This window comes from Lepidochelys kempii, chromosome 3, assembly GCF_965140265.1.
Source record: "Lepidochelys kempii isolate rLepKem1 chromosome 3, rLepKem1.hap2, whole genome shotgun sequence".
NCBI classification, from domain to species: Eukaryota; Metazoa; Chordata; order Testudines; family Cheloniidae; genus Lepidochelys; species Lepidochelys kempii.
In genome coordinates, this window is record NC_133258.1 from 75,452,097 (window position 1) to 75,478,363 (window position 26,267).

The 26,267-nt window shown below is 40.1% G+C and overlaps 1 protein-coding gene and 1 long non-coding RNA gene across 3 annotated transcripts; one reads left to right on the forward strand and one right to left on the reverse strand.

Annotated features, from left to right (window-relative positions):
- Nucleotides 1-278: 278 nt before the first annotated feature.
- Nucleotides 279-24,912, reverse strand: CCNC (cyclin C). 2 transcript variants are annotated; one of them, XM_073336849.1, is made up of 12 exons: nucleotides 24,753-24,912; nucleotides 22,822-22,928; nucleotides 19,147-19,231; nucleotides 18,843-18,912; nucleotides 17,308-17,359; nucleotides 14,511-14,566; nucleotides 11,480-11,515; nucleotides 6,965-7,056; nucleotides 5,081-5,148; nucleotides 4,613-4,692; nucleotides 2,703-2,821; nucleotides 279-1,954 (listed from the first exon to the last, which is right to left on the reverse strand). In XM_073336849.1, the coding sequence occupies exons 1-12, from the start codon at nucleotides 24,782-24,784 to the stop codon at nucleotides 1,900-1,902; spliced, it is 852 nt and encodes a 283-aa protein (XP_073192950.1). In that variant the 5' UTR covers nucleotides 24,785-24,912; the 3' UTR covers nucleotides 279-1,899. The 2 variants fall into 2 exon arrangements, with proteins under 2 accessions (XP_073192950.1, XP_073192951.1); XM_073336850.1 differs by lacking the exons at nucleotides 19,147-19,231; nucleotides 24,753-24,912 and having other exon boundaries at nucleotides 22,822-22,881.
- On the forward strand, nucleotides 20,209-23,132 carry LOC140908881 (uncharacterized). Its single transcript, XR_012158007.1, has 3 exons — nucleotides 20,209-20,262; nucleotides 21,004-21,298; nucleotides 22,541-23,132. It is a non-coding gene; the product is annotated as an uncharacterized lncRNA (long non-coding RNA).
- Nucleotides 24,913-26,267: the final 1,355 nt, after the last annotated feature.

Below are 26,267 nucleotides of genomic sequence, written 5' to 3' on the forward strand. Positions count from 1 at the left end.
CTCTGAGGACTAGCAGAGAAGTGATACTTGTCTAATGCAATTAGTGAACTCTTTAGAACTATATGGAAAAAATACTTTCACCACTATAATCATGAAAACATTTACATGCAGAAGCAAGAAGTTTTGAAAACAAATGGTTAACTTTCTAGTCTAACACATTGTATTAAAACTGTAGATTATGTAAAATACTTATTAACACAGCTACTACTGAGGAATACTACCTCAGTAAAGCTTTAGTTCAGGAATAATCAATCAGTGTTAAGAACTACACACAATCATTGTCATTTTGCATTGATTTATTCCTACTCATGTCCTCATTACAAACAATACTGTTTAAGTTTCAAGGGTCAAAACCAACATGTCAATTTTCAAGAGTAGAAGGACCAAGTGTCTTTACCAACAAAAGTAATAAGGCTAAAATGCCTGTTTTCTCAGTATAAAGTGTTAATAATTTGCATTAAATGTTGTATTAAAAAAAAACTTGAATAAGTGCAACTAGCCTCATTAACTGCATACAAAACCACCTTTTGGGTTGCATCTTTGAATGAGGAGTCCAGTAGAGGATTACAGAAAAGTAAGGTGGTTTTTAAATGGTCAAGTTTTAGAATTAACAAGGTCCATCGGGCCAGGTTTTTCAAGCACTTATTGTCTATACTTTAGACCTGTGTAATGTGTTACTATGCTTTGCGAAAAAATTTAGATTGGACAAAAAGCTATTAGACTTCAGTTTTTCTCATTCAACTTTTATTTGTGGGCAAATCAGCATTTTCAGTTGAGAATTAAATAGTACGCAAGCTGTTGGGCAAGGGGGACAAAACATTAAAATCTTTAGGGCCAAATCTTGACTTGAGTGGGAGTTCTGCATGACTCAGGCATGTAGGGTACAGCCCATGGTTTGAAGGAAACTCATTTTGTCCAGCAAGTAGGTAACAAAAGAATCCCATTGCAGTAATTCTCAAGAGCTACTCTTAGTCACATTTTAAAACAGCCAGGATGAAGCTTACTCCTTTCAGTAAACTTCTACAGAATCTCATTCATAACATGAAGGCAGACTAACAGTGTATACCTTTTTGTACCAAAAAAATCCACAATAAAAAGATAGCAATATTATCCAAATATGATTACGTGCTTCTAAAACATTTGATTGCACAGTATAGTACTTGCAAATAATTTAAACTTTAATATTTGAAATGGTGAAAACTTTTTTTTCCCCCTCAAATGTCCACTATACATATTGCACTTTTCTGGTAAGCTGGGCTACTAGGTTTTGTGGAAAAATATCTGAGCTCCATGTACTGAGTAAAACAGCATCCTTTTAGTCCAGAAGAGGAACTTAATTTCTTTCCTGCACTGGTTTTACTGAAACTCGTAACATTTTTTACAGGTTTTTGCAGCCTTTGTTGCTGAAAGATTAGGTTTTTTTTTTGAATAATATTCCTTAGCTATAAAACAAACTCGGTAAATGACAAGATTTATACACCATCCTCCTTCAGTAATAAACAAAATGATGAAGACACAGGGCCATTAATATGGTTACACTCGACAGGCTTCATTACTGCAGTTTAAAAAATAATCTTCACTTTAATGGCAACCTACATTTTTCTGAAAGCAAACAAAACTATTAATACTGAAGTGGATGTGTGAATCTTTTGAAGCTCTGTTCAAAACTTCTGAATTCCTTACATTGAGAAATCTTGCTAATACAGTAGTTCCAGTGTTAAAGGGGTTCATGCAATTTTAAAGAAAAAGCTTTCAACACGCTTGATAGAAACAAGCCATTTATTCTTCAAGTTCTTTGTCAAAGACGTTATTAAAACCTTCTGTCCATTTCATGAACACAATTAAGATCCCAGTATGTCTTGATCCAAAGTGGTCCATAATAAAGTTCTTTGGAATGTCTTAAGACTGATTATAGCTGGAGTTCTGACTTCCATTTGGACCCTGTTCTCCTTCACTGTTTAGAGGGAGAAATACATATTTCAGATACAAAATGTATATTAGTTACATTGCTAGCTTTTAAGAAAGGAAGAACTATTGTGCAATAGAAGACAGTACTAAAAACCTCTTGAAATAGAGAATCTTTAGACACAAAATTCAAAGCATTTTTTTTTGCCTTTCCTAACTCTATGCAATCAAAAACCCACTGTTTTGATAACTAGGTCTAAATAAATTAATTCCACTAGAAAGCATGCAAAACAGCCAGCACTTGAAGGACTTGATTTTCAAAATTGCACATGCAAAAAAAATGTCCAGTTGTGCACCCAGTTTACTTCTGCAGTTACCATAATTAAGCTTACATATTTGCACCTTAGTGGTGATTTGCATGTGCAGATTGTCAATTTACACAACACCCAATCACAGTATCTACAAGAGCAAATTTTACATGCAGTTCTGAGCAGTCAGGCCTTCCTAGTTATGGTGAACTCATGTAAACGAAGTTCCCATTAAATGACTTTAGTCAGAAAAACTAACAATAAAATGTTTAAAACTATTCTCATCAACCAGAAGCAATTCTTCTTCATGGCTCCCAAACTAGTAGACAGGAGTGAGTCTATCATGGAAAGATCTGGACTGTAAACATACTGTATTTACTATGCCCCTAATGAAATATTCACTTGTGTTTTAAGAGGAAGTGTCTAGTTTAAGACATTGTACAATATATGAAGTGGTATGAAAAAAGAAAAGTAAAAACTGTATAGTACCTGTTTGGAGGTGGTTTCGGTTTAGGCATCTTACTAAGAATAGTAGCCATTTCTTTCCTCTCATCAAAGTTCTTCCACTGTTCATACAGTTTTAGAATGACCCTGATTATTTCCAAAATCTAATTAGAAAGAGATATTTGAGATCAGATACTATAGTGGTTCTGTGTTCATCACTACCGATACAAATGTGTAGCCATCAACCAACCAAAATGTAAATATGATGCTTTCTCTATATCAGAGTGGCTTTCACATCAGTCTCAACAATTTAGCAATCTTAACTATTTCCACAGATAGCTGAGAGGGTCTTGGTCTAGCTTAGGGGTTCTAAAGCTTTTCCTTAGGGTAAATTACATCATAACACTTGTCAGGGATGGTGTCTAGATTCACATGTTCTGCCTCAGGCACAGAGGGCTGGACTTGATGTCTCGAGACCCCTTCCAGCCCTGCATTTCTAGGATACTGCAAAGAGAGTGCGTCTCTTGGGCCACTTTGCCTCCCATTCAGAATTACACAAACCACTTTTTTTTCTCCCCATCAAAAACTAAACATCCCACCTGTTACATGGAAAAATAATATTAGCTATGTATTTTTAGCTTCTTTTAAGGCTATTTAGCAGCTGGTAAACAGGATAGGCAGTAGCATATAACCAGCCAGCTCACCATGGATCACCCAGCAAGTGGTCTGCAGACCACAGGTGTTCCGTGGACCAAGGTTTCATAACCACTGGTTTAGGTACCCTGAAGGAGGGAAGGGGCTGACCAGTGCACAAGTATTTTGTCCTATGAACTGTAACTTTCCCACAGCTGCTCTTGTGTTTGCCAAAGTACTGTCTACCAATTTTTTATTTTTTTCACCTCTTGTAATTTTTTTTATTCATACCACTTTTTTTTGCTTTGTGGCCATCTTAGCTCTCCCCTCTCTTCCTACTAACCTCTACAAATATGAATTTCTAGTGCAGTATTTTTACTAAGCAAGGACTGCATGTGATGTATGGCTCTCATGTTGGCAGATAGTAAAAACAAACAAAACAAACAAACAAAACCTGAGTTTAGATAAAGCATTAAGCACCATGGAAGCAACACACATCTCTGAAATCAGTCACAATTGACTAAGGAGTCTGGTGATGTGAACTGTTAAGCCTAGACTGTTATTCGTATCAGAACTGGGAAGTCTAAATACACACAAATATGTTCAGCAGCAGGAGTAACTTGGTAGCTACATAGCACCACCCCTTGGTACAGAGTAGTTTCCCCCTGTACTCCCTGTCGTGTTCAGCTCATTTTACCTTACACTGGTATGCACAACACACTGCAACTGTGCTGTGCAGTCAAGCCCAAAAGTGTAATTCATATAGCCTGGTTCAGCAAAGCTCTAAAGCATAAGCTTAAGTGCTTTAATTAATTGGGGTCATAGTACTTTTCATCCAGAAAGATTTGCTGTGTGTAAAACATTTTGGAAAGTACAGAACAGCTATATTAAAAATAAGAATGGTGAGTAAGCAACTGCTACTGCAGAAAGAATTAGGCAGAATTGCCCACACTGGAGTTTGGCCAGAATGCTTGGGCTAACACCTTTATTTTGTGAAAGATGCCATAGGCTATTTCATGACCACAACTAAACAAGAGCTCAGTTTTAGGTTTCATCTGAAAAATGACAACTCCAGAAGCACTCTGTGCTTGACAACTGGCTCAGCGGACAGAGTGCTATGCGCTGAATAACCAAGTCCTCTTTCTGAAATATCTGGGTTTTTTGAGATGTCTCCCATCCAACTCCTGCCTACGTTTAACAATGCATAGTGTGTATCATCTAACAAGAGTATAAATCTAAATGATAGGCAAGCAAAATATCAATTTATAATATTAATGACATAGCTTTCTAGTCAGTATGTATCAAGTAAGAAAAAAAAATACCTTCTCCATATCAACAGACAACTCAGCAAACCACTGCCTTGCATCCTTCTGCTGGACAACACAGGCCACATGCAGGCAAGCTGCAAAGTAAAATAAGTGTAGGGACATGTCTACTGAACAAAGATTAGTTTGTTAAAAGATTAATTTTCAGAATATATTTTCTACTATTATTTCCTTCTTTATAATTGAGGGTTTCTGCCTCCCTTTACCACTGTCTATTCTACAACACTTCCAAGACATAGTTTTCAAGGATTAAGCTCACAATCAAGCTTTCCGGTTTCTTGCAAGATTTTCAAGCCATATGACTGCACCATCAATAACATCTGAAGTGCTAATTGAAGGAGATGGTGGGGATAAACAAATCAACATTCTTTAGTACAGTGAATTTGCTAAGAAATGCCCATTCATGGAACACTATGAAAGATGAAACCATTCAGATACAGTGAAATAGTTGAACTTATTACCTACCTAGGGCTATCATGAAGGGAGGGTACAGTAGACAAAGATCAGTTCTATATGTGTCATTCACTATCCTCCTGTGCAAACAAAAGTAGTAAACACTCTGTTGTTCACCTTTATTCTCATTTTACTTCAGAAGTTACTGTCTATTTTAAAAGTTAGGAGGAATTTGTTTACATTAAGACAGTCAGAAATAAAGGTGGGGAAAATCATGAATATCTGTATCCATGTAAAAAGAAAAGGAGGACTTGTGGCACCTTAGAGACTAACACATTTATTTGAGCATAAGCTTTCGTGAGCTACAGCTCACTTCATCGGAAAGCTTATGCTCACAAAAGCTTATGCTCAAATAAATGTGTTAGTCTCTAAGGTGCCACAAGTCCTCCTTTTCTTTTTGCAGATACAGACTAACATGGCTGCTACTCTGAAATGTATCCATGTACATACACTTCTAATCTTGAATCTTTTGATTCATTCCCAGGTGATCATAGTAATGGTTTGCTTCTAAGCACTCTATGTGAAGTATATTTTGCTTCCTAATAAATTGTTGCTTTGCAAAATATTTTGAAGATGCATCATAAAATTGTCAGCATCAACCAATCCTCACAGCTCTCCTGTGAGGTATTATAATCCTCGTTTTACGGAGGAGGAAACAAGGGCAAAAAGAGTAAGTAGTGTGTTCAAAGCTATGGAGGGAGTCCATGTCTGAGTTTAAGTTATAATTAGTTATATAATAATAATATATACAATAAATTATAATAAGTTATAATTCAGGAGCTCTTGGCTTCTACTAGACAGTCCAGAGTAACAGACTAAATTTTTTATTGCCTATTTTATTTTTATTTTAAAAAGAAAGCTTTGTTAATCTAAACAGTGGTTTTCAAACTGGGGTATGAATCTCTCTAGGGGTATACAAGCTCTCATCATGGGGTATACAAGAAAAATCCTGTAATGGCAGACAATGCATTTTATTTAGTACAGAAGTTATCAAACTATGGGGAGCATACCCATAATGGGGGGCACTGAGAAAAGTTCTGGGGGAGGGCGAGCGGCAATACCAGGCGACTTGGGCCAGCGCCTCACTGCTGGGCTTGAGGAGGGAGTACCACCTCCATGCCTGACTCACCTTAGTGGGCCACCCAGCCTGTCGGGAGGGAGGTTGCAATGAGTTGAGCCCCACCTTTGAGTTACCATTTTTGGTTGCACACCCCCAACCCCGAGAGGTGGGTGACCTGCTGAAGTGAGTCAGGGGGTGGAGCTGGCACTCCCTCCCCGAGCCCCACTGCGCAGGGCTGGCCCAAACCGCCTAGCGTCGTTACTCATCCCCCTGAATCTTCCTCCATGTCTCTGTGGGGGGGGGGCACACACCTCAGTTTGAAATCCTCTAGAAGCTATTGCTAAATGGAGTGCCATTCCAGATTTCTGCCCGTGACCCCCCACCCACCCACATTGACTCTGCCTATCTCAGATGGAGGCACTTGGTGTAGACTACATTATTTGGAAAGGGGTACGCAGCCTAAAAAGTTTGAAAATCACAGATCTAAAAGAACAGATCAACTGTATACTACTTCTGACATGTTCTACTATGACAAGGTACAACAAAAAGCTCTCACATTAGCAGGGAAAGAGCATCTCTATTCAGTGTTCATTATTTAGCAGGGCAGGCACCGTGCCACTAGTTCTGGTCTACACACAAGTTTAAAATCAGTTTGAAACCAGAATAGTTACACCGTCAACCCCTGTGTAGACACACGTACATCAATAAATTGCTGCCACTTTGTGTTTAGACATGGCCAAACCAACTTGTACTTGACCATCTCTGAAGTTTATTTTTTCAAGTTAGCTTTCCTACTGAAAGAATGCACTAGTATTATTAACCTTTGTCTTTATTACCATGCGAGGGGTAGCAGCATGTCTTCTTGGCCCATATCCTGCACATATTGGAGCAAAGGTCTATAAGGATGATACACTATCAAACAGCAATCCTAGAAACAAGTTTAAAAAAATCAAATTATAATTCTAATAGAAAATACACCGTCATCAGTTTGCATTATAAACATTGATTTAACAATCTTTTTTTCTCCCCTTTCAGTTTTATATATTTTAGCATCATGACACCCTAATTCTGGGATAATGAGGGAAGCACTCTCTCTCTAAAATACCATTATATAGACTGATTGCCAGTCTGTCAACATCCTTTGCCTCTCTAAGGGAAAAGAAAAGTGCCACATCTTCAGCTCACTGAAACCTTATTTGCCTACAAACCCATAATTCCCAACTGAAAATTCAGAACGCTGCCAGAAAAGAGTCTGTCACTAAATAATACCATACATGAGAAGCTTGCCAAATAACGGACACTGGTTTTAAAAGTCTAAACAGCTCTGAATTTTCTTACTCTCTCTTAAGGTTGGAGTGTACAAGGAAGAACAAAGACCCCCCTCGCCTCCCAACAATAGCTAGTTATAGGCAGTGGTGAGCTGGAGCTGGTTCGCTGGAACCGGTTCACTGGAACCAGTTGTTAAATTTAGAAGCCCTTTTAGAACCAGTTGTTCCGTGAGGGACAACCGGTTCTAAAAGGGCTTCTAAATTTAACAACCAGCCAAAAGTGGCGCCTTAGGCGCAGACTCCATGGGTGCTCCAGGGCTGGAGCACCCAAGGGGAAAATTTGGTGGGTGCAGAGCAACCACTGGCAGCTCTCCGCCCCACGCCCGGCCTCAGCTCACCTCCGCTCCGCCTTTGCCTCCTCCCCTGAACACGCCACCCTGCTCCGCTTCTCCGCCCCCCACCCCCCGGCTTCCCACAAGTCAGCTGTTCGCGCAGGAACAGGGAGGTGGAGGGGAAGGGGGCTGAGAAGCAAGCGGCAGCTACGTGCTCAGGCCCAGGGAGGTGGAGGTGAGCTGGGGTCGGGGGGCGCGAGGAGGGCCACCCGTGCTGCAGCAGGTAACCCTGGGGGCACGCAGGGGAACTGCTCCCCGCTCCAGCTCACCTCTGCCACCCTGGGCCTGAGTGCGAAGCCGCCACCTGCTTCTCAGCCCTCCCAGGCTTCCCGTGCGAACAGCTGATTTGCGGGAAGCCAGGGGGGCGCGGAGAAGCAGAGCGGGGTGGCGCATTCAGGGGAGGAGGCAGAGGCGGAGTGGAGGTGAGGTGAGCTGGGGCCGGGCACGGGGTGGGGAGCACCCACCAAATTTTCCCCATGGCTGCTGCAGACTCGGAGCACCCACGGAGTCTGCGCCTAAGGAGCCGCTTTTGATGTGATTAGTGGGGAGCGGCCGCTACACTACCCCGCCCCTAGGAGCCAGAGGAACCTGCCGGATGCTGCCTGGGAGCTGCCCTAGGTAAGCACCACCAGGACTCCCCACCTCGCCCCCCAGCAGGTCCCTCTGGCTCTTAGGGGCGGGGTGGGCACCCACTACGGTGGCCCACAAGACCCTCCTGCCCGGTTCTGGGGGCAGTCAGGGGACGGGGTGGATGGGGCAGGGGTCCGGGGGGGGGCATCAAGGAACACGGGATGTTGGATGGGGCAGGAGTCCTGGGGGGCCGGGGTGGGCAATGTCCCCCTCGTGGGGGGAGAAGGGAACGGGTTGTTAAGATTTTGGCAGCTCATCACTGGTTATAGGTATGCAACACTGGAGGGCTGTGTCAGTGAATATGTGCTACACACAAAAGCTGAAATCAAATATTGCATGTACATTGTTACAGGGGAAAAATGTTAATTGTCACAAAAAGTAACTTTCTGTAAATAATATCAGAGGAGTAGCCATGTTAGTCTGGATGTGTAAAAGCGACAAAGAGTCCTGTGGCACCTTATAGACTAAGACGTATTGGAGCATAAGCTTTTGTGGGTGAATACCCACTTTGTCAGATGCATGTAAATAAAGTCAGTTGCAATTAAGGTCTGATTAATTCTCAAGATCAGAGACTGTTCCTAAGCACAGCACAGAACACCAATATTCAAAACACCTCTTTCTCAAGAAAAGAAATATTTCTCCTGTTACAAAAACACCGAAAGTCAAATACAGGGAATTTGGGACATCTCATTGCTGCAGTAACTTCAAACATTGTTAAAATAACTATTTGTTCTTGAAAAGAAAAGGAGTACTTGTGGCACCTTAGAGACTAACCAATTTATTTGAGCATAAGCTTTCATGAGCTACAGCTCGCTTCATCGGATGCATACTGTGGAAACTGCAGAAGACATTATATACAGAGAGACCATGAAACAATACCTCCTCCCACCCCACTCTCCTGCTGGTAATAGCTTATCTAAAGTGATCACTCTCCTTACAATGTGTATGATAATCAAGTTGGGCCATTTCCAGCACAAATCCAGGTTCTCTCAACCTCCGCCCGCCCCCCCCCCCCCCCACACACACACAAACTCACTCTCCTGCTGCTAATAGCTTATCCAAAGTGACCACTCTCCCTACAATGTGCATGATAATCAAGGTGGGCCATTTCCAGCACAAATCCAAGTTTCCTCACCCCCTACCTCCATACACACACAAACTCACTCTCCTGCTGGCAATAGCTCATCCAAACTGACCACTCTCCTTACAATGTGTATGATAATCAAGGTGGGCCATTTCCAGCATAAATCCAAGTTTAACCAGAACGTCTGGGGAGGGGGGGTAGGAAAACACAAGGGGAAATAGGCTACCTTGCATAATGACTTAGCCACTCCCAGTCTCTATTTAAGCCTAAATTGATAGTATCCAATTTGCAAATGAATTCCAATTCAGCAGTTTCTCGCTGGAGTCTGGATTTGAAGTTTTTTGTTTTAAGATAGCGACCTTCATATCTTAAAACAAAAAAACTATTACCAGCAGGAGAGTGAGTTTGTGTGTGTGGTTTTTGGAAAAAAGGGGGCGGGGGTGAGAAAACCTGGATTTGTGCTGGAAATGGCCCACCTTGATTATCATACACATTGTAAAGAGAGTGGTCACTTTGGATGGGCTATTACCAGCAGGAGAGTGGGGTGGGAGGAGGTATTGTTTCATGGTCTCTGTGTATATAATGTCTTCTGCAGTTTTCACAGTATGCATCCGATGAAGTGAGCTGTAGCTCACGAAAGCTTATGCTCAAATAAATTGACTAATCTCTAAGGTGCCACAAGTACTCCTTTTCTTTTTGCGAATACAGACTAACACGGTTGTTAATCTGAAACCTATTTGTTCTTGCATATTTACAAAAATTAACCTATGTTTCATATCCTTATCATGCATTTAAAAGGGCTCCTCTTTCTGGCACTAGTTATCTGAGGTGTAGAATAGTTATCTGAGCCCACTCCCTCTGCAGCCTGGGACAAGTCACTTAATCTCCCTGCCTCAGTTTCTCTTCCTCCACTATAAAAATTAAGATAACCCCCAAACAACCCTAACAAAGACTCAAGTTAGCTAAATACTGGTGTGATGCTCTGAAGATGCAGACACTAAATAAATTATTTAGTATTTTGGCAACTCCAAGAACTGCTCACCTGTATTTGGTACGTTTAAGTGCTTTATAGTACTGGATACAGGTAGTGGCAGCATTACAAATGTATACAATTACATATTTGAAAACCTATGTTAAAACAACATTATTTAGGTTGTAGAGTTAGGCATTCAAAAGTTAGGAAATGTCAGATTTTAGGTTCCCTATGCAACCTTAATTCGGCCTCCTGCACAGCATCATGCTAGAGTCTCTAGTTACATGATCACATACTATTTGAGCACAAAAAGTTAACTACATGATTGTACCGTTCCACAGGACCCCTGCCTCATTCAATGCACAAAATGGACAATGTTCAGGGAATGAGGCAGATGTTCAATATTTATTTTTATCTTCATTATCAACTGTGGCCCTGTCTTAACAGGACACCATCCAACTCCTGCAATGAATACATAATTATTAATTTCCTTGTGGTATTTTCTAGAACACTAATGTTCTAATATCTGAATGCTTCACAAATATTAATGAATTTATCTTCAGATTTGCACTGTGAGAATTTGAATGTTCACATTCAGTTATTATTTTGGCACACTGCCAAAGTTTAGTTGAAAGGAAAATGGTGACTTTCAAAAGTTTCTCTCAGCCAAACTTGAACAGAATTTCTTGGTACAAAAGATACATCTCTATCTCCGACCCTAGGGTCTTCACCCTGTTAAATTTTAGAGTCCTTCTGCACATAATGGAAATATTCGAGTTTTTCAAAAATGATCACTAGAATCTTTACAGTGCAAAATGGTAAGCAACCTATATACAGGGGGTCGCTAACCTCCACATATTCGAAAACACAAAAGTTAATTGAGAAAAGGGGACAATAAGAACTTCAACAATGAAACTCAGGTTGAACAAACAAATGGCAGCTCCATACATATTATTTCCGTAAAAATAAACTAATCTGGTAGTAAGAGAAAGAAAGACACCTACCATTAATTCTAAAAGATAGAATTCACATTCTAATATCTGCAAAGAATTAAAAATATAATTAAGCAACAATTTTCTCTTAACAGGAAAGAGAATACAGGGTTAGTCAGCATCCAGACTAATACATTTTTTTACATACAAGAATTCCTATATACTACGAATTGCGCAAGAAACCCCAGTCATTCCACAGCGCTTTCACCAATTCCAAATTTTTTTTTATAGAAACACTACAAACCAATTAAGAAATATCTCAACAGAAATAATCTTTAGCTAGTCAACTGTCTCATCATTTTAATAACCACTCCACTTCTAAGGACAGTTTTTTTTTCTGTCATTGCTGTGTACTTAAGTATTCTCATTTAACTGTTCTATGAATATGTTCTGTGGACTATTTCATTTACAGTACTTATGCTGCTTTGTTCACATGGGGACGGATCTTTCAAGGGGTTGAGTGCCCCCAACTTCATTGGAGGTTAAAAACAGTTGAGGACACTTGCGCCTGTGTAGATTTAGTTTCTCTACCCTTACAGCAAAGACTGAAATGAAATGAAAAGGATATCTGGGATATTGACAGATGTATAGGATATTAGAGTATAAAATGTTACTAAAATATTCTGATAAATTATAGACATCAAGACAAGATATCTCATATTCAAGACTCAGGATGATGGCTTAGCATCATAAGAAGGGGACTAGACTGCATTTGTTTAGTTAAAGCAAGCAATATTTTCCTGTATATTAAGAAAGGCTATGAAACTATAATGATGGCACTAACTGTATTACACTAAACTAGAAGACATTTAACATTTCTAATACAATTATGTGGCAAATAGGAACGTCAGTTACCAGCCTCCAATCACATATTTTATTACCAATAAGTAATTTCAGAGGTATCTACTAAGAGATTGGGTATGCTGAAGTTTCCCATGGTATTGGTTCCATGTAACCAATCCTTGATGTATCATACAATTCTATAAACTGAATGCTGACTCAACAAGAACCAGAATAGCAGTGCTGTTCAATATTATACTTTTATGTGGCTTTGAGTTTGATCCTAAAATAGCAGCACAGCATTGCCCCCAGGGATCTACATCAAGATCTAAAGAAGAATTAATATATAACATTGGGCTGGCCAGCTCTGCTGGAGAGCAGTAAAAATGAAAATGAAAAATTATATTGAGATTAGAATTTAGTAGTCTCTTATTATATATCACAGTTACCAAGACTGTAAGGAGACATGCTTTGCCTTTGGGAATATGATAGTAAAAGCTAAAAGGAAGTAAATTTGAAAGAAATATATTACATTAATAAAATCTGTACCAATCCCCTCATTATTGTGAGGCTTCATTACCAAAGATATTGCCTTCACAACACTTGGAAATTTCTTAAGTCTAAATAAGAGTTGTAGAAAGAGGGACAGATTTTTACTACAGATTAAATATTGGGGACAAAAATAAAAAACATTTAACATGAGCCAACTGTTCCCATGTGTAGGCCTGGTGAGTATCCCAGGAATTGGAATTACTTTGATCTACTCTGGAGCAGTGTACTTAGTAACCAACTGCTGTATAATTACTGCTATTTTATTCAGTCCCACTTTATTTCTCTCTTCCCTTTATAATATTTCTCTTTCTACTAATTTAAGGAAAGTAGGTGATACAACAAGTAACTCTTTCATAAAGAAACTGCAAGCATGGACATGGGTTACCCAAAGAAAGTTTCCCTACAACTAATTCAAAGTTAATTGTGAACAGCTTGAAATAACCTTGAAACAACAGTGAAACTATATTGCTTAGAAATTACTTAACAAAAAATATGTCTTACTTTTCCATGGAAGACCTGAAAAAAAACTTGTTTCCAAAGGATTGCCTGGTGCAATTTTCACTCAGTTGGGCCCCAAATTGAGATTTAATTGCCTCTCGTTACAAAATAGTACAATGCATTACATTTATAAAACAGTCAATATGTTGTAGCCATATGAATTAAATAAAAAGGCAAAGGAGCTAAATATTCATGCAGAGCCAGAATCGCACAAGTCAGGTCACTAAATTAATGATTAGGGTCCTACCAAATTCATGGTCATTTTTGGTCAACTTCAGGGTCATAGGATTTTAAAAATTGTAAATTTCATGATTTCAGCTATTGAAATCAGAAATTTCAGTGTTGCAATTATAGAGGTCCTGACCCAGGGTTGTGTGTGGGGAGGGGGGGGCGGGGTGTGGTACTGCCACCCCTACTTCTGCGTTGCTGCTGGTAGCAGCGCTGCCTTCAGAGCTGGGCAGCTGGAGAGCAGTGGCTGCTGGCTGGGAGCCCAGCTCTGAAGGCAGAGCCGCCACCACCACCAGCAGCACAGAAGTTGTGGTATGGTATTGCCATCCTTACTTCTGCACTGCTGCCTGCTGGGCCCACAGTAAGCAGCTGCCACTCTCTGGCCACCCAACTCTGAAGGCAGCAGTGCAGAAGTAAGGGTGGGATGGGATGGTATTGCCACCCTGACTTCTGCGCTGCTGCTGGGGTGGGGGCGCCGTCTTCAGAATTGGGCACCCAGTCAACAGCTGCTGCTCTCCAGCCATCCAGTTCTGAAGGCAGTGCAGAAGTAAGGGTGGCAATACCACAACCTCCCTAAAATAACCTTGCGACCCTCCCTGAAACTCCCCTTTGGGTCAGGCCCCCCAATTTGAGAAATGCTGGTCTCTCCCATGAATTCAGTATAGTAGAGGGTAAAAGCTCACAAAAGACCAGATTTCACTGTCCGTGAAGCATTTTTCATGGCCGTGAATTTGGTAGGTATTTATTTATTTGTGATTTATTTATGATACAGAGCTGTTCCACCTGTAAGAAAAAGACAGTTACCTTTTCCGTAACTGGTGTTCTTCGAGATGTGTTGCTCATGCCCATTCAACTTGTGCATGTGGCGAGCACACACACCTAAGTTGAATGGACATGAGCAAGCACTCAAAGAAGGACATACAATTTATTCCTGCTCACACATGCTTGTCTATGTATTTATTCGTTAGAGTTATATCATACTTACATGATTCATCCTATAAGGAAACTCCTTCGGAAAGGCATAAGAAAACCTAGTTTTCACTGTAGTAAAAAGAGATTGATATATTAAAAATAATGACAAAATTAAATCAAATATTCTTCTTTACTTATTTCTATTAGTTCTTCAGCATGTAGAGCCTCAAACCCTCTTATCTGGCCACTAACGATCTACTGCTATACATAAAGAACAATCCTACTTGGAAGAGGAGAATTAACTCAATTGTATAACTCAGTGGTTTAATTCCTGAAAGATGAAGTATTATTTGAATAAAGACTGTCAGTTCTGTCAGATCATGCATTTTTAAACCTATTTTAGAAACTCCCCCTCTGAACAAAATGGACAACAATTAACATTTTCTGAGCAGACAGTGTTCCCTATAATACTGAGAGACAGTAATTTAGGGCCTGATTCTGGCTGAAGTCTACTATACCATTGACATCAGTAGGAGGAGGATCTAGCCCTCTGAACAACTAAAGGGTTGAACCTGAAGTCCTTAGGTATGTATGCACATTCCATATACTTCCATGTGAATTTTGTCTGTAGGATCACACCACTAGATGGAAATTTTAGTTTCAAATTAAAAGAGTAATTTTAATTTTGAGTTGTTCAATAGATTAAAAACAATAATGAACTGCTCAATGATTATGTGGACTATTTATTCAGAAAACTACTGCAACTTCATTTACTTGTTTTTAATTTACACAAGAAACAATATACAATGTAAAGAAGCCAAAAACTAATGTAAACAATACAATTCTATAATAATTTTAAAAAGAGAACCCTGTGTATACCACTGCCTGAGAAAAACAGCATTAGAAGTGGAGGAGAATATAGCTTGACCAAGCCAAGTTTTAGGAACAGACCCAGTTGCAGGTCAATTATACTGCTCTGTGTCAAACAGAAACAAGACTACAGTTCACCATCAGTGGACAGTCCTTTCATCATGGCTCTTTAATTGACTCTGAAGTTGGGCAGAAAAGATCTCCTCACCACGCTTTTTCAGGCAAGTAGGGGTAAAAGAATCCCAATTTTTTTTGGGAGAGTTGTGGGGAAAAGATTTGATTTCCAAAGCATGCTGGAGCCATCGCCCTATTGAGCTGTTCCTGCACTCAACTGCAGGGGTAGAGTGAAGAGGTTGCTAGAGATCAATTGAAGGTGCCTTCTCCCCAAGGGGAAGTGTACACTGCCTCCTCAGTGCCTCTAGCAACTGCGCAAAGTGCAAAGGACCAAACTGTCTCAATTAACTAGCAGGTCTTCCTTTTTGTTAGTTTCCTTTTATGCATCTCCTATTTTTTCCACTCAACTCTTTTTTCCCCTCCTCTCCAAAGTCCTATACCAATCCGCTGAACCTGTGCTGCTGAAGAAGCTCTGCTAACAGAGGCACAGGCAGAAGACAGACATACAAAAGTGAGGTTGAAGAAAAAGCCACCTGTGCATTGTCCTCCCTCTCAATGTGTGCTCCCAAAAACAGTGGAGTATTTTGTTTTTAAAAGCATTGCAAGATCCCTGAAAGCTAACACTAAATTTAGACTCCTGTATCTTTATCAAATACATATCTGCTGTCCTCATTGATGCACAAAGTTATTACACAAATCTGCACTCTTGCTAAGGTTTTAATGTAAAATGGCAAACCTACTAACTGCAGTACTGACGTATTTTTAGTCGCAGAATTCTACATAAATATTTTTTCAGTAACTTAAGTCAGTCCTTAGAAGATCATATCATATACAAGCTTAATCTTTTTCCAAATGTCAAAATACAGGATTCTACAAACTTTAAGATTCTAATCTGAAGATCGTTTATTTTTAAAATGAAAACAATATTATGGATGTCACTTTGGTTCAGCAATAACTCCTCCTCTCCCAACCATTAGGGTTTCTTGGGGTGGGATCTTTGGTCTTCCAGCTGGCATTGATGAAGTGTTTCATCTTCTGGTGGTGGAACTGTCACAGGGCTAACCTCATGGAGTGATATACTGCATACACAAGCTACAAATGCAGCCAGTCACCTGTCCTCTCAAGTTCTAGGTGGGGTTTTGAATGCATTGACCTACATTTTGAAGAGCAGAGTAGTGAGAAATTATCAGCTGAGAGCAGCTGGGCCTTCTAGTTTGGATCATGAATTCATCTGCATAAGTCATTAGTTTAAGGACCTCAGGGAATGAGAGGAAGTTATAGGAAAGAACGGAAAAGGAGAATAAGGGGAAATAATTTTTAAGTGTTTTCTCTAATTAGATTTTAACTTTATAAAAACTTAGAAATAGTATCTTTTGCTTGACCTATGAAAATGAATTGAATCTATAACAATGTGTTTGCAATTAGCAATTTTCCAACAAACAAAAAGTATTTAGGTCTATCAAAAATCTCAAACAGAATAGTAGTTCTATGAAAGCTAATAGTGATAAAAAGGACAAATAAAGCCCAACACTTCTGATTTACACCGTTGCTTGAATTGAAATCTAGAGCTGATTTTCAGGGTTTCTTTATTTAGGATAATCATCATGGCTCCTTATTTTTAGTTGTGATTTGACTGATATGTTCCCACCAGAATTGATACCAGTGTAGAATGGTACACAGAAAGGACCTTTTCTTCCACATACACACTTCAAACAGGTGTCTTTTCCCCTAAAAGCACAGACGATGTAAATGAGTTGCCCTTATGGAGCAAGGTTAAAAATCCCTCATGATTTGATAAGAAACTATTTCTTAACAAAGTGAACATCTCCTCTCCCCTGAAAATAGCTTCCTTAATATAGTATAACAAACACATCATTTACACTTACATACAGAAGTAGCAGCAGAAATCAACCTTGTGTTTGAGACCACACCAAATTCCTGAGCAAAGAAGAGCGGTAAATGAGGTGACCCAGTTAGTATTGAACTTGCTGAAATATCATTTGATCACACTTTTATCAGTTTAAAAGCACTGGGTTTTCTTGCTAGACATTTTTTTTACATTACATTTTAACTAAATATTTTCTTCCCTATTAAATTTCTGTTTAGGTGATCAGAATGAGTTAATTATTTAAGTAAAGCTACACCAACACAGAGGTTACTTTTCATTTAATAATTACTCCACTGTTCTCATTAAAATGAATGGTAACAAACATTTAATACTCATAAATGTCACATTCACAATACTTAATTTATGTATAGTACCCATACAGAATAGGCAGTCATACTGCAAGCTCCAACATCCCACTACCAATACATCTCAATCTTGTTTGAGAGGAAACCCTGTTCTAGAAAGCCACTGGTAATGTTTCAAGGCTAGCTCAGTCTTCATGCATTATTGTTGGCAGTATTAGCAGAGAAGACAAGGCCTTATTTACATTGAATAATTTTACAGAAACATTCCCAACAGTGTTAACACCAGTTCAGCTGCCCTCTTAACACCAGTCGGAGCCCAAGTATAGACAAGGCTTTGGCGGCACCCAGTGTTTCCAATACTGTGTAAATTAAAACTGTGTATCTATTATTTCTGTCTGCCATTATCAGAAGATTAAATTAACACAGTGATAAAAAGAAACTGCACACACAGGATGCTGCCAAAGCTTCGTCTACACCAAGACTTTCACTAGTGCTAACAAGAGTTCAGCTGAACCAGCTGTAACATCAGCAGAGTGCGTGTGTGTGTGGACATCTATCAAAGAATGACCTGAGACCATTTTATTTCACAAAGGGCCACGAACATCCTCCAGATTATAACAAATCTCAGGCATTGCTGACCCTGGCCATACTCAAGTCAGGGAGCTTCAGCTGGAAAGATTGGTTCCTCCTTACCAATATCCTTTGCCATCCAACTATGCACACTTTTCTTAAAATAAAGATCTGAGCTACAGCATTTGCTATTGAAATTTAAAAAAAGTGTGGTAAATCCTTCCCATATACAGTGAAAAACACAGTAGAATTTCAATTATATTTGAAAATTGGAGTAAACATTTAACCAGTTTCTATACATAACAGACAAAACTGAACCACATAAAAATGGAGATTTTACGGAACAGCAGCACAATTTAAGATAAATAAATAACTACATTAAAATATCATCTAAACAGTCTGTCAAAATCTCCAAGATCCTTTAGGGTTGAGAAAACAGGCCAGTAACTCAGGCAACATTGTGAAAAATGAAGTACTACTTAATAGCAGCAATCATTGGGCATTTTCTCTCTGACGCTAAAGCGATACAGAAATCCATAGAAAAAAAGAGGTCTGAACCCCCAAATCATGGAAACAAAAAATACCTTAAGAACCTTAAATATTTCATCTCCCTTATATATCATATAGTTTTACATTAGAAAATTATAATACATCATACCTCTACTTTGGATGCCAAAAACACACACGTAGGAGCCATTAATACTGGATCTATACTTTTTAGGGAATATCTGAAATGTCATAACAAAATTATACGTTGTTTTACACACGTAGAAAGATTAATGTATTAAGAGCACCACACTTGCTTTGGAAATGTAAAAACTGTTTAACATTATCAACATAAAAGCTTTACACCATTCACAAACAAAAATGGCATTTTTATTTTATTATTGCACTTTTAAAGGGCTATCAAAATCTGCCTAACAAACGCGTTATTCTTGTACCATTATAGTAAACAGTCCTACCTGGCATAGAATCTCTTGAAGTAGACTGTAGCAGTGGCAATAACTTGTTGTCTTAATTTAAGATGTTCACCTAAAGCCTGGATGACTTAAAAAAAAAAATGAACAATATATTTAAGTTGCGTTTTAATATGATTGGTACCATTTATTGGGCACACTACGTGGGGCCCATGGGAGAAACTGGATTGAAAGGGTTCTAAAGTGTGGTCAGACAGCCCTCATTTTAAATTCAGAGGTTTGACTCCACAGAGACCATGTTTCAGCAGGCCATTTTGATAACAGTGGATGCATGCTGCAGCCTGTGGTGTATGTGGACTGGACATTTTCTTAAAGATGAGGATGACAATTTGCTCCATTATGCACAAATTATGCATGTCCCTTGGGAAGGTGACCACATACTACACAGCCTCCACTGGGTAAAATGTGGGTGTCCATTTTACAGTCTAAAATTCAAATGTTTTAAATTAAACTTGACTTTTACATGCATTGTAAATTGAATAAAGCTGCCAACAAACATGGTCACTGGATTTGGCAGAGGCAGCAGGTGTTGGAGAAGTGACATGTTTAGTCTAGGGAAAGGGGATGGAAGACCAGAGGAAGTAGTCAGCTGCTCCATCACAAGTGTTCTCTGCCAGCTGGCCAAGAAGCAGCCCTGGTGTCAGCTGTGCAGGTAGCTCATTTGGCCTCTCAGGCAAAGGAAAGGTGCCAAGCACATTAGATGCATCAGTCTGGGATACAGAGCAGAGGTGGGATTAAAGAACGATGGAATGAAACATTACACATGCTACTTTTCCTGTATTTCTCTCTCTGCTGTTAGTTCGAGCAAGCAATGCCATATCAGTATCGTGCCTTTTATACAGAGGTCTCAAGTTATGTCATTTAGTTTACACGCAACATATTTTAAGCATGTACAGCAAAAACCAAACAGTGGTATCAGATGGGAAAAGCAAGCAGTTTAAATTATTAAACATTGTTAGAATCTTACACTGTATTAGAAGCATATAAGCACTTGTAATTGTCTAGTTTGCTCATGCGCCATTGTCCACTGTCTCCCACAGACAACAGAAGCTCTCTCCCCATATGCAAGGACCTAAACGGCTCCCAGTTGAGAATGTGAAGGTACTGGGGGCATGGCTGGCTGGAGGTGGGATGAACCTGAGGGAAAGTCACTCTTAATGGCCTTATTCTTTGGCTACCCAGCAGATTTTGCAGAGGAAAAAATTATGTCATGTGTTAACATTACTCAAAGTAAAACTAAGTCCTTATCTCTGACTTGTGACCTCCTCATTCCCTCAGGGAGAGAACACACATATTGCACAGTTAAGGCCAGGCTGCCAATGGCCTCAAGGCTCATAAATAAGCAATGCTGCCAAGGAAGGAGCCAAGCTGCAACATGAAATGTCTCTGCACAAATACCTCAATATCCACAAGCTTCCCAATGAATCTTGAACATTTGCACAATTACAGTATTGTGTCCCCTGATCTCACTACATGCTGGTGTCCTCACACTGGGGATGATGCATCAGAAAAATCCATGCAGTAAGCCACACAGAATTTTATAAGTTCATTTTCCCTTCCCCTGGGGTTTTTCTGTAGGAGGGAATGGTTGGGCCATATGTGACCAGAGAGAGAAACCAAGTGAGATTTAGAAAAGAAAAAAAAAAAGTTAACTGATAAGTGCCTAAAGAAACCTTATAAATGGAAGCTTTCAAATGAAGTATTTTAAAGAATGTTATTAGGTTGTTTAGCTTCAATGTTTCACAAAAATTTAATACTAAAAAGTGTTTTCACAACCATTTCAAAAACTTGATTTAAAAATGAAAACATTTCTGTTTAAAGTTGAAATACTTTTCTTAACAGCTTGTAACCGAAACATGTGCTAATGCATGAAAACCAGAAAAGAAAACTAGTCTACTCCAAAGGAACATAAATTCTAGTAAATGTCCACACTCCTACAGATGAAAGTGGTCACAAACGTCCTTCTTTGGACAATGGTAAGAGCTGATTAAAAAAACCTAACTTAAAAAGTATGTAACAAAACAAGTGACTGACATTCATTTAATCAGCTGGTAATCTTCACCAGAAAATGGAAGTAACTAGTCTGTTTTCTTTGTCCGAGAGGAATGAAGCACTAAAAGCAACATCAACGGAAAAAGTAAGATTTTTAAAATATTTTAGTTTTCATAAATCTATCAATGTCCTTTTAAATCTTGTTACATTACAAAATCAGAATACTGTTTTACTTTGTCCTCAAGGAACTTTAGGATAGTTAATTCATTAGATAAACATGAGTGCTCACTCAGTTATTTTGTACTATACAAGTGTTAATACAGCCAAATTATTTGTGATCAGATTTTGCAGAGTACTTTAATCTTGGTAATTGTAAATAAGAATAGCTATGCCAAAGAGAAATGCATCTGAGCATAGAAGTGGGGGATGGAAAACTAGAGTTATAGAGTTCATGTTAGATGCCAGGACTATAAGTGCCCTCAAGAAAGTCACTAACCTTTCTGTCTCAAGAAAAGGAGTACTTGTGGCACCTTAGATACTAACCAATTTATTTGAGCTCACAAAAGCTTATACTCAAATAAATTGGTTAGTCTCTAAGGTGCCACAAGTACTCCTTTTCTTTTTGCAAATACAGACTAACACGGCTGTTACTCTGAAACCTTTCTGTCTCAGTTTCTCCTCCCAGACAACTGAGAAAATACTGTTACCTATCTTACAAGATGGTTCAAAGAGAGTATTTAAATAGCACTTTGCACAAAGTGCTAGTTTAAGAGTCTTTTCTCCCTTAGGGCTTGGTCCTGCAAGATACTTAAACGTTCTGGTCTTTATGACACAAAGCACTTAAGCCCAGATTTTAAAGCTATTTAGGCGTTCCTGTGCTCAGCATTGCAATGCCTAACTGATTTATGAGCCTAATTTCATTTTCAGAAGTGACTTAGGGTTCATTAATGCGGGGGGGGGGGGGGAATCCTGCAGCAGCGAGTCTCAGAGCCTCAGTCAACTGACTGGGTGACTGGGGTGGATCTCAGAGCCCGGGCTCCAACACTGTTATTTTCAGCCCCACAGCACAAGCCCAAAATCAGTTGACTCAGTCTGAGACTCACTGCTACATTTTTTGTTTGTTTTTTTTCTGAAGTGTGGATGTGCCCTAAATCACTTCTAAAAATTAGACTTAGGCATTGCAATGCTGAGTACAGCAACACCTACATTACTCAGATTTTTAAAGGTATCTCATTGCTCCAACAGGACTATTCCAGTGCTTAAATGTCAGGGCCAGAGTGTTCAGCACCTTGCAGGATCAAGCCCTAAATAACTCCACATTCTAACCTTTAAGCCTCTACATATAAATTTGCTTCTTTTTTTGCCCTCCCTCTTTTTGTCTTTACAGAAACTTCCTGAAAATAAGAAGGAAGACTTTTGAAATTTCATAACATAACTGAGAAATACATATGCAGCTAGTTTATCTATAAAACTCCTCATACAACTAAGAATACAGCTAATCTGAATAATTTATAAAAGATTGTAACTTAAAGTTACATGTTTAATAGGTTGAGAGAATGTATATAAGATGTTATGAGAAACTGATATTCTAAGCAACTGAAACCTGAATTCAGACATGGTAAATACAATATGGGCTAAACAGCCGAGCTAAAAATAAAACCATTTTACCATTAGTAAAGAATATCTGTAGTTTCCAATATTCTTCTTCTGTCAGAAATTTCAAATCCTTTTGGCGTTCCTTCAACAAATCTTGTTTATCCAAAATCCATTGTAAACTGGTGGGGGGGAAAGCAATTTTTAAAAACTACGCACAAACATTATGTAGTGTCTTTAGCACAACTAGATTGCAGATTACATTTGGGGACCAAACAGGCTGACAGTATCTCTTTAATCTAGTCTTGCAATACTAGAGGCACTCTTGTGAAATGAATACTCATTAGGGTCATTAAAGTAAGGCTTTTGGAAAAATACTCACAAAAAGTAAGAGGATTTCTTTTAATTTTGTTGCTGAAAATGTTTATAAAACTGATAAATTGTCAGTTATTCATGTATTTTATTCTATATTTTTATCAAATATGCCTTTTTAAAATTCTGTATACTCAAATCTGGACTGATCTGCATTCTTCATTCTTGTATAATAATGAGATACTCTATCAGTTCATTCTTGGCTATCTTGCATATTTAGTTCAAGGGCCTTTCCTTCAAGGAAAGGCTTTTCAATTCCTCTCTCTCTCCTTGGTGCAGAATATTATTAGACGTGAAGGGAGTATTTACACAGCCATTCCTGGAGCATTTGTGACTTTTTTTCTGCAACCCCAATATACAAACGCTCAAAAAAACCCTTTAAAATGCTAGCCTTCCACAGATGCTACAATTACCTTTTTTAATTAGTTGCCAACATTTTTAATCTGACTACTTCAATTGGGATTACTCACATGCTTCATACAAATATTTATACATATGCTTAACCTGTGTGAGTCTAACTGAACCACTTCCACTTCCTACATATAGTCATACTTCTTGAGCTTGTCCAGTCATGAGTTTTGCATGCTTATCCTATGTATAAATATGGAAAGGTCACCTATGTATACATAGGCTAGAGTGGGATGAAAGTTGTGGATTTACTGGTAAATCGTTTGTGTGTACATGAACATTCCCAATTATTACAATCAGGGTAGCCAAGTGAGTAAGGCACAAAATAGAAGAGAAAGGAAATGACTAAACTGCAGGTATTATGAAAATTGCTACTAAGCCAGAGAAACTGATCAGCTGGTTTAACTATATAGATACCAATATACTCTAGCTACTAAAACAGGTAAGTGCTTATTTTTGTTTATAAATATTTCTATTTGAGTCATTTTAATTAGCAATGAATCATCATAAGTCCCTTATGAACCCTATTTTATATGGTCATGTGCCTGATTTTGCTAAAAGACATTTTCCTCCCATCACACTATTCTTCCTTCTGTCACAAGTTTTAATTTCATGCTCTAGATCTCCTTCTCAACTGTTTCGAAAATGTTCTTATTTTTTAATTTTGTTTTGTCCGTTAAAAAAAAATTCAAATCTTCCAAAACACATTCTCTGGCCCACAATTTGGATGTGTCAGAACCCGGGTCTGGGGGTGAGAACAACACACAGGTATTTTAATTATTATTCATAAATTATTGGCATTGCCCAAATCGAGTACAGAACTCCCTCACCCCCACCTAACAGCTTTCCACACAAGTTTAATAAGCTTTCTATGGCCTTCACTTAAAAAAAAACAAACAAAAAACCGCGGTGGAAACAAGGGGGGGGAAGGGAGTCAGGAGCAAACTGAAGTGACTGGGCAAAGGACCGGGTTAACGAGCGTCCGGGTGGATTTAAAAGCCCCCGGCCACACTGTTGTGGTCTCCACAACCCCGAGCCCAACCCTCCCAGATGTACCGTGGCCACAGGGACAGCTGCGCCCAGCCTACCCCAAGCCCCTGCACACAACCCCCCCCCCCCCCCCCGCAGCCAGCGCCGAGCCCCAGGAGCCCCCTCCTGCCGGACCAGGCGCCCCACGGCCACCCGCCCCCCTCCAGGCAGCCCCGGGCCGGGCGGGGGCCACTCACTAGTGCGAGCTCTGCCAGAAGTTCCCTGCCATGAAGAGGAGTCCGGAGGCGGCTGCTTCGTGTCACGCTGCCGACGACCCCGCCGCTCAGCCCGGCAGCAGCAGCAGCGGGAGGAGGGAGGAGGAAGGAGGCGGCGGCGGCGGCAGGAGCCCGGTGGTGTCCTGGCTCCGCCGACCGGCGGCGCCCGTTGCCGAGCGCGCCAGTTCCCGCGCAGGCGGGTTCCGCCTGGAAACCGCCCCGCCGCCGGGCGGGGGCAGCGAGAGCGGGGCTGGCCGGGGGCGCGTGTCCGGGTCAGGCGGCGGCGGGCGGGGGCCAGGCAGGGTCGGCGGCAGGGCGGCTGCGCTGGGGAGGCGGGAGCGGCTGAGTGGGGCAGACAGGGAACGCCGGACCCCCTTGTGCACGCCGCTGGCCGGACTCGGGCTGCCTGGGGGGCGCTGTGTGCTGGGGCAGCGCCTGGCCCCGGGGACAGCGGCTGTTCCCTGCTCTCTGCTGCACTTTGTGTCCCCCTGATTTCTGAGGGCAGACGTAGATGGGCTAAGGAAATTCCGAATGGAATGGTAGGACTGGAAGGGACCTCGAGAGGTCAGCTAGTCCAGACCTCTGCACTCACGCCAGGACTAAGGATTATCTAGGCCATCCCTGACAGGTGTTTGTCCAACCTGCTCTTAAAAATCCCCAATGATGGAGATTCCGCAGCCTCCTTAGGCAATTTATTCCGGTGCTTAACCACCCTGACAGTTAGGAAGTATTTCCTAATGTCCAACCTAAACCTCCCTTGCTGCAATTTATGCCCATTGCTTCTTGTCCTATCCCCAGAGGATGAAGAGAATTTTTTTTCTCCTTCCCTGTTATAACAACCTTTTGTGTACTTGAATGCAGACATTCGCTTTCTTGTTGCAATTGGTTATTATCTATCTACCACAAATGGCAAGCAAGGACTTGTATTTGTCTGCCAAGTTCTGTTTATTTTCTTACCTCATCATCTCTTCCTGCCTCCTCCCACCCTAGCTGTCTCTTTAGCCCGCCTGTTGCAACCATTTGACACCTAGTGTCCGACAGGACGTGAATTATGTGGTGTTATTGTAGCTCTGTGGGGTCCCAGGATATTAGAGAGACAAGGTGGATGAGCTAATGTCTTTAATAGATCAAGTTCTGTTGGTAAGAGATAGCAGCTGTTGAGCTACATAGAGCTCTGCTTCAGGACGGGAATTGTCTTTTTTTATTTGCCTACATAGTGCCTTGCTCAATGGGACCCTGTTCCCTGACTGGGGTTCCTAAGAGTGACAACAATAATAATAGTTAACAATTTCTATTATATAAAGTATGCAGAATAGACACCATGTTTACTTCTGAGATTGTGATGCACATCGCCCATTGTGGGTGCTATTAAAAACAAATAAGAATAATAATTAGCTTTCTAGCTAGCATCCAATATCAAGATATCTGGACAGTGATCTATAGATGTCAGAAGTGGCTTTCTTCTTTCAGATTCACTGACTGGCACAACTCACAGAC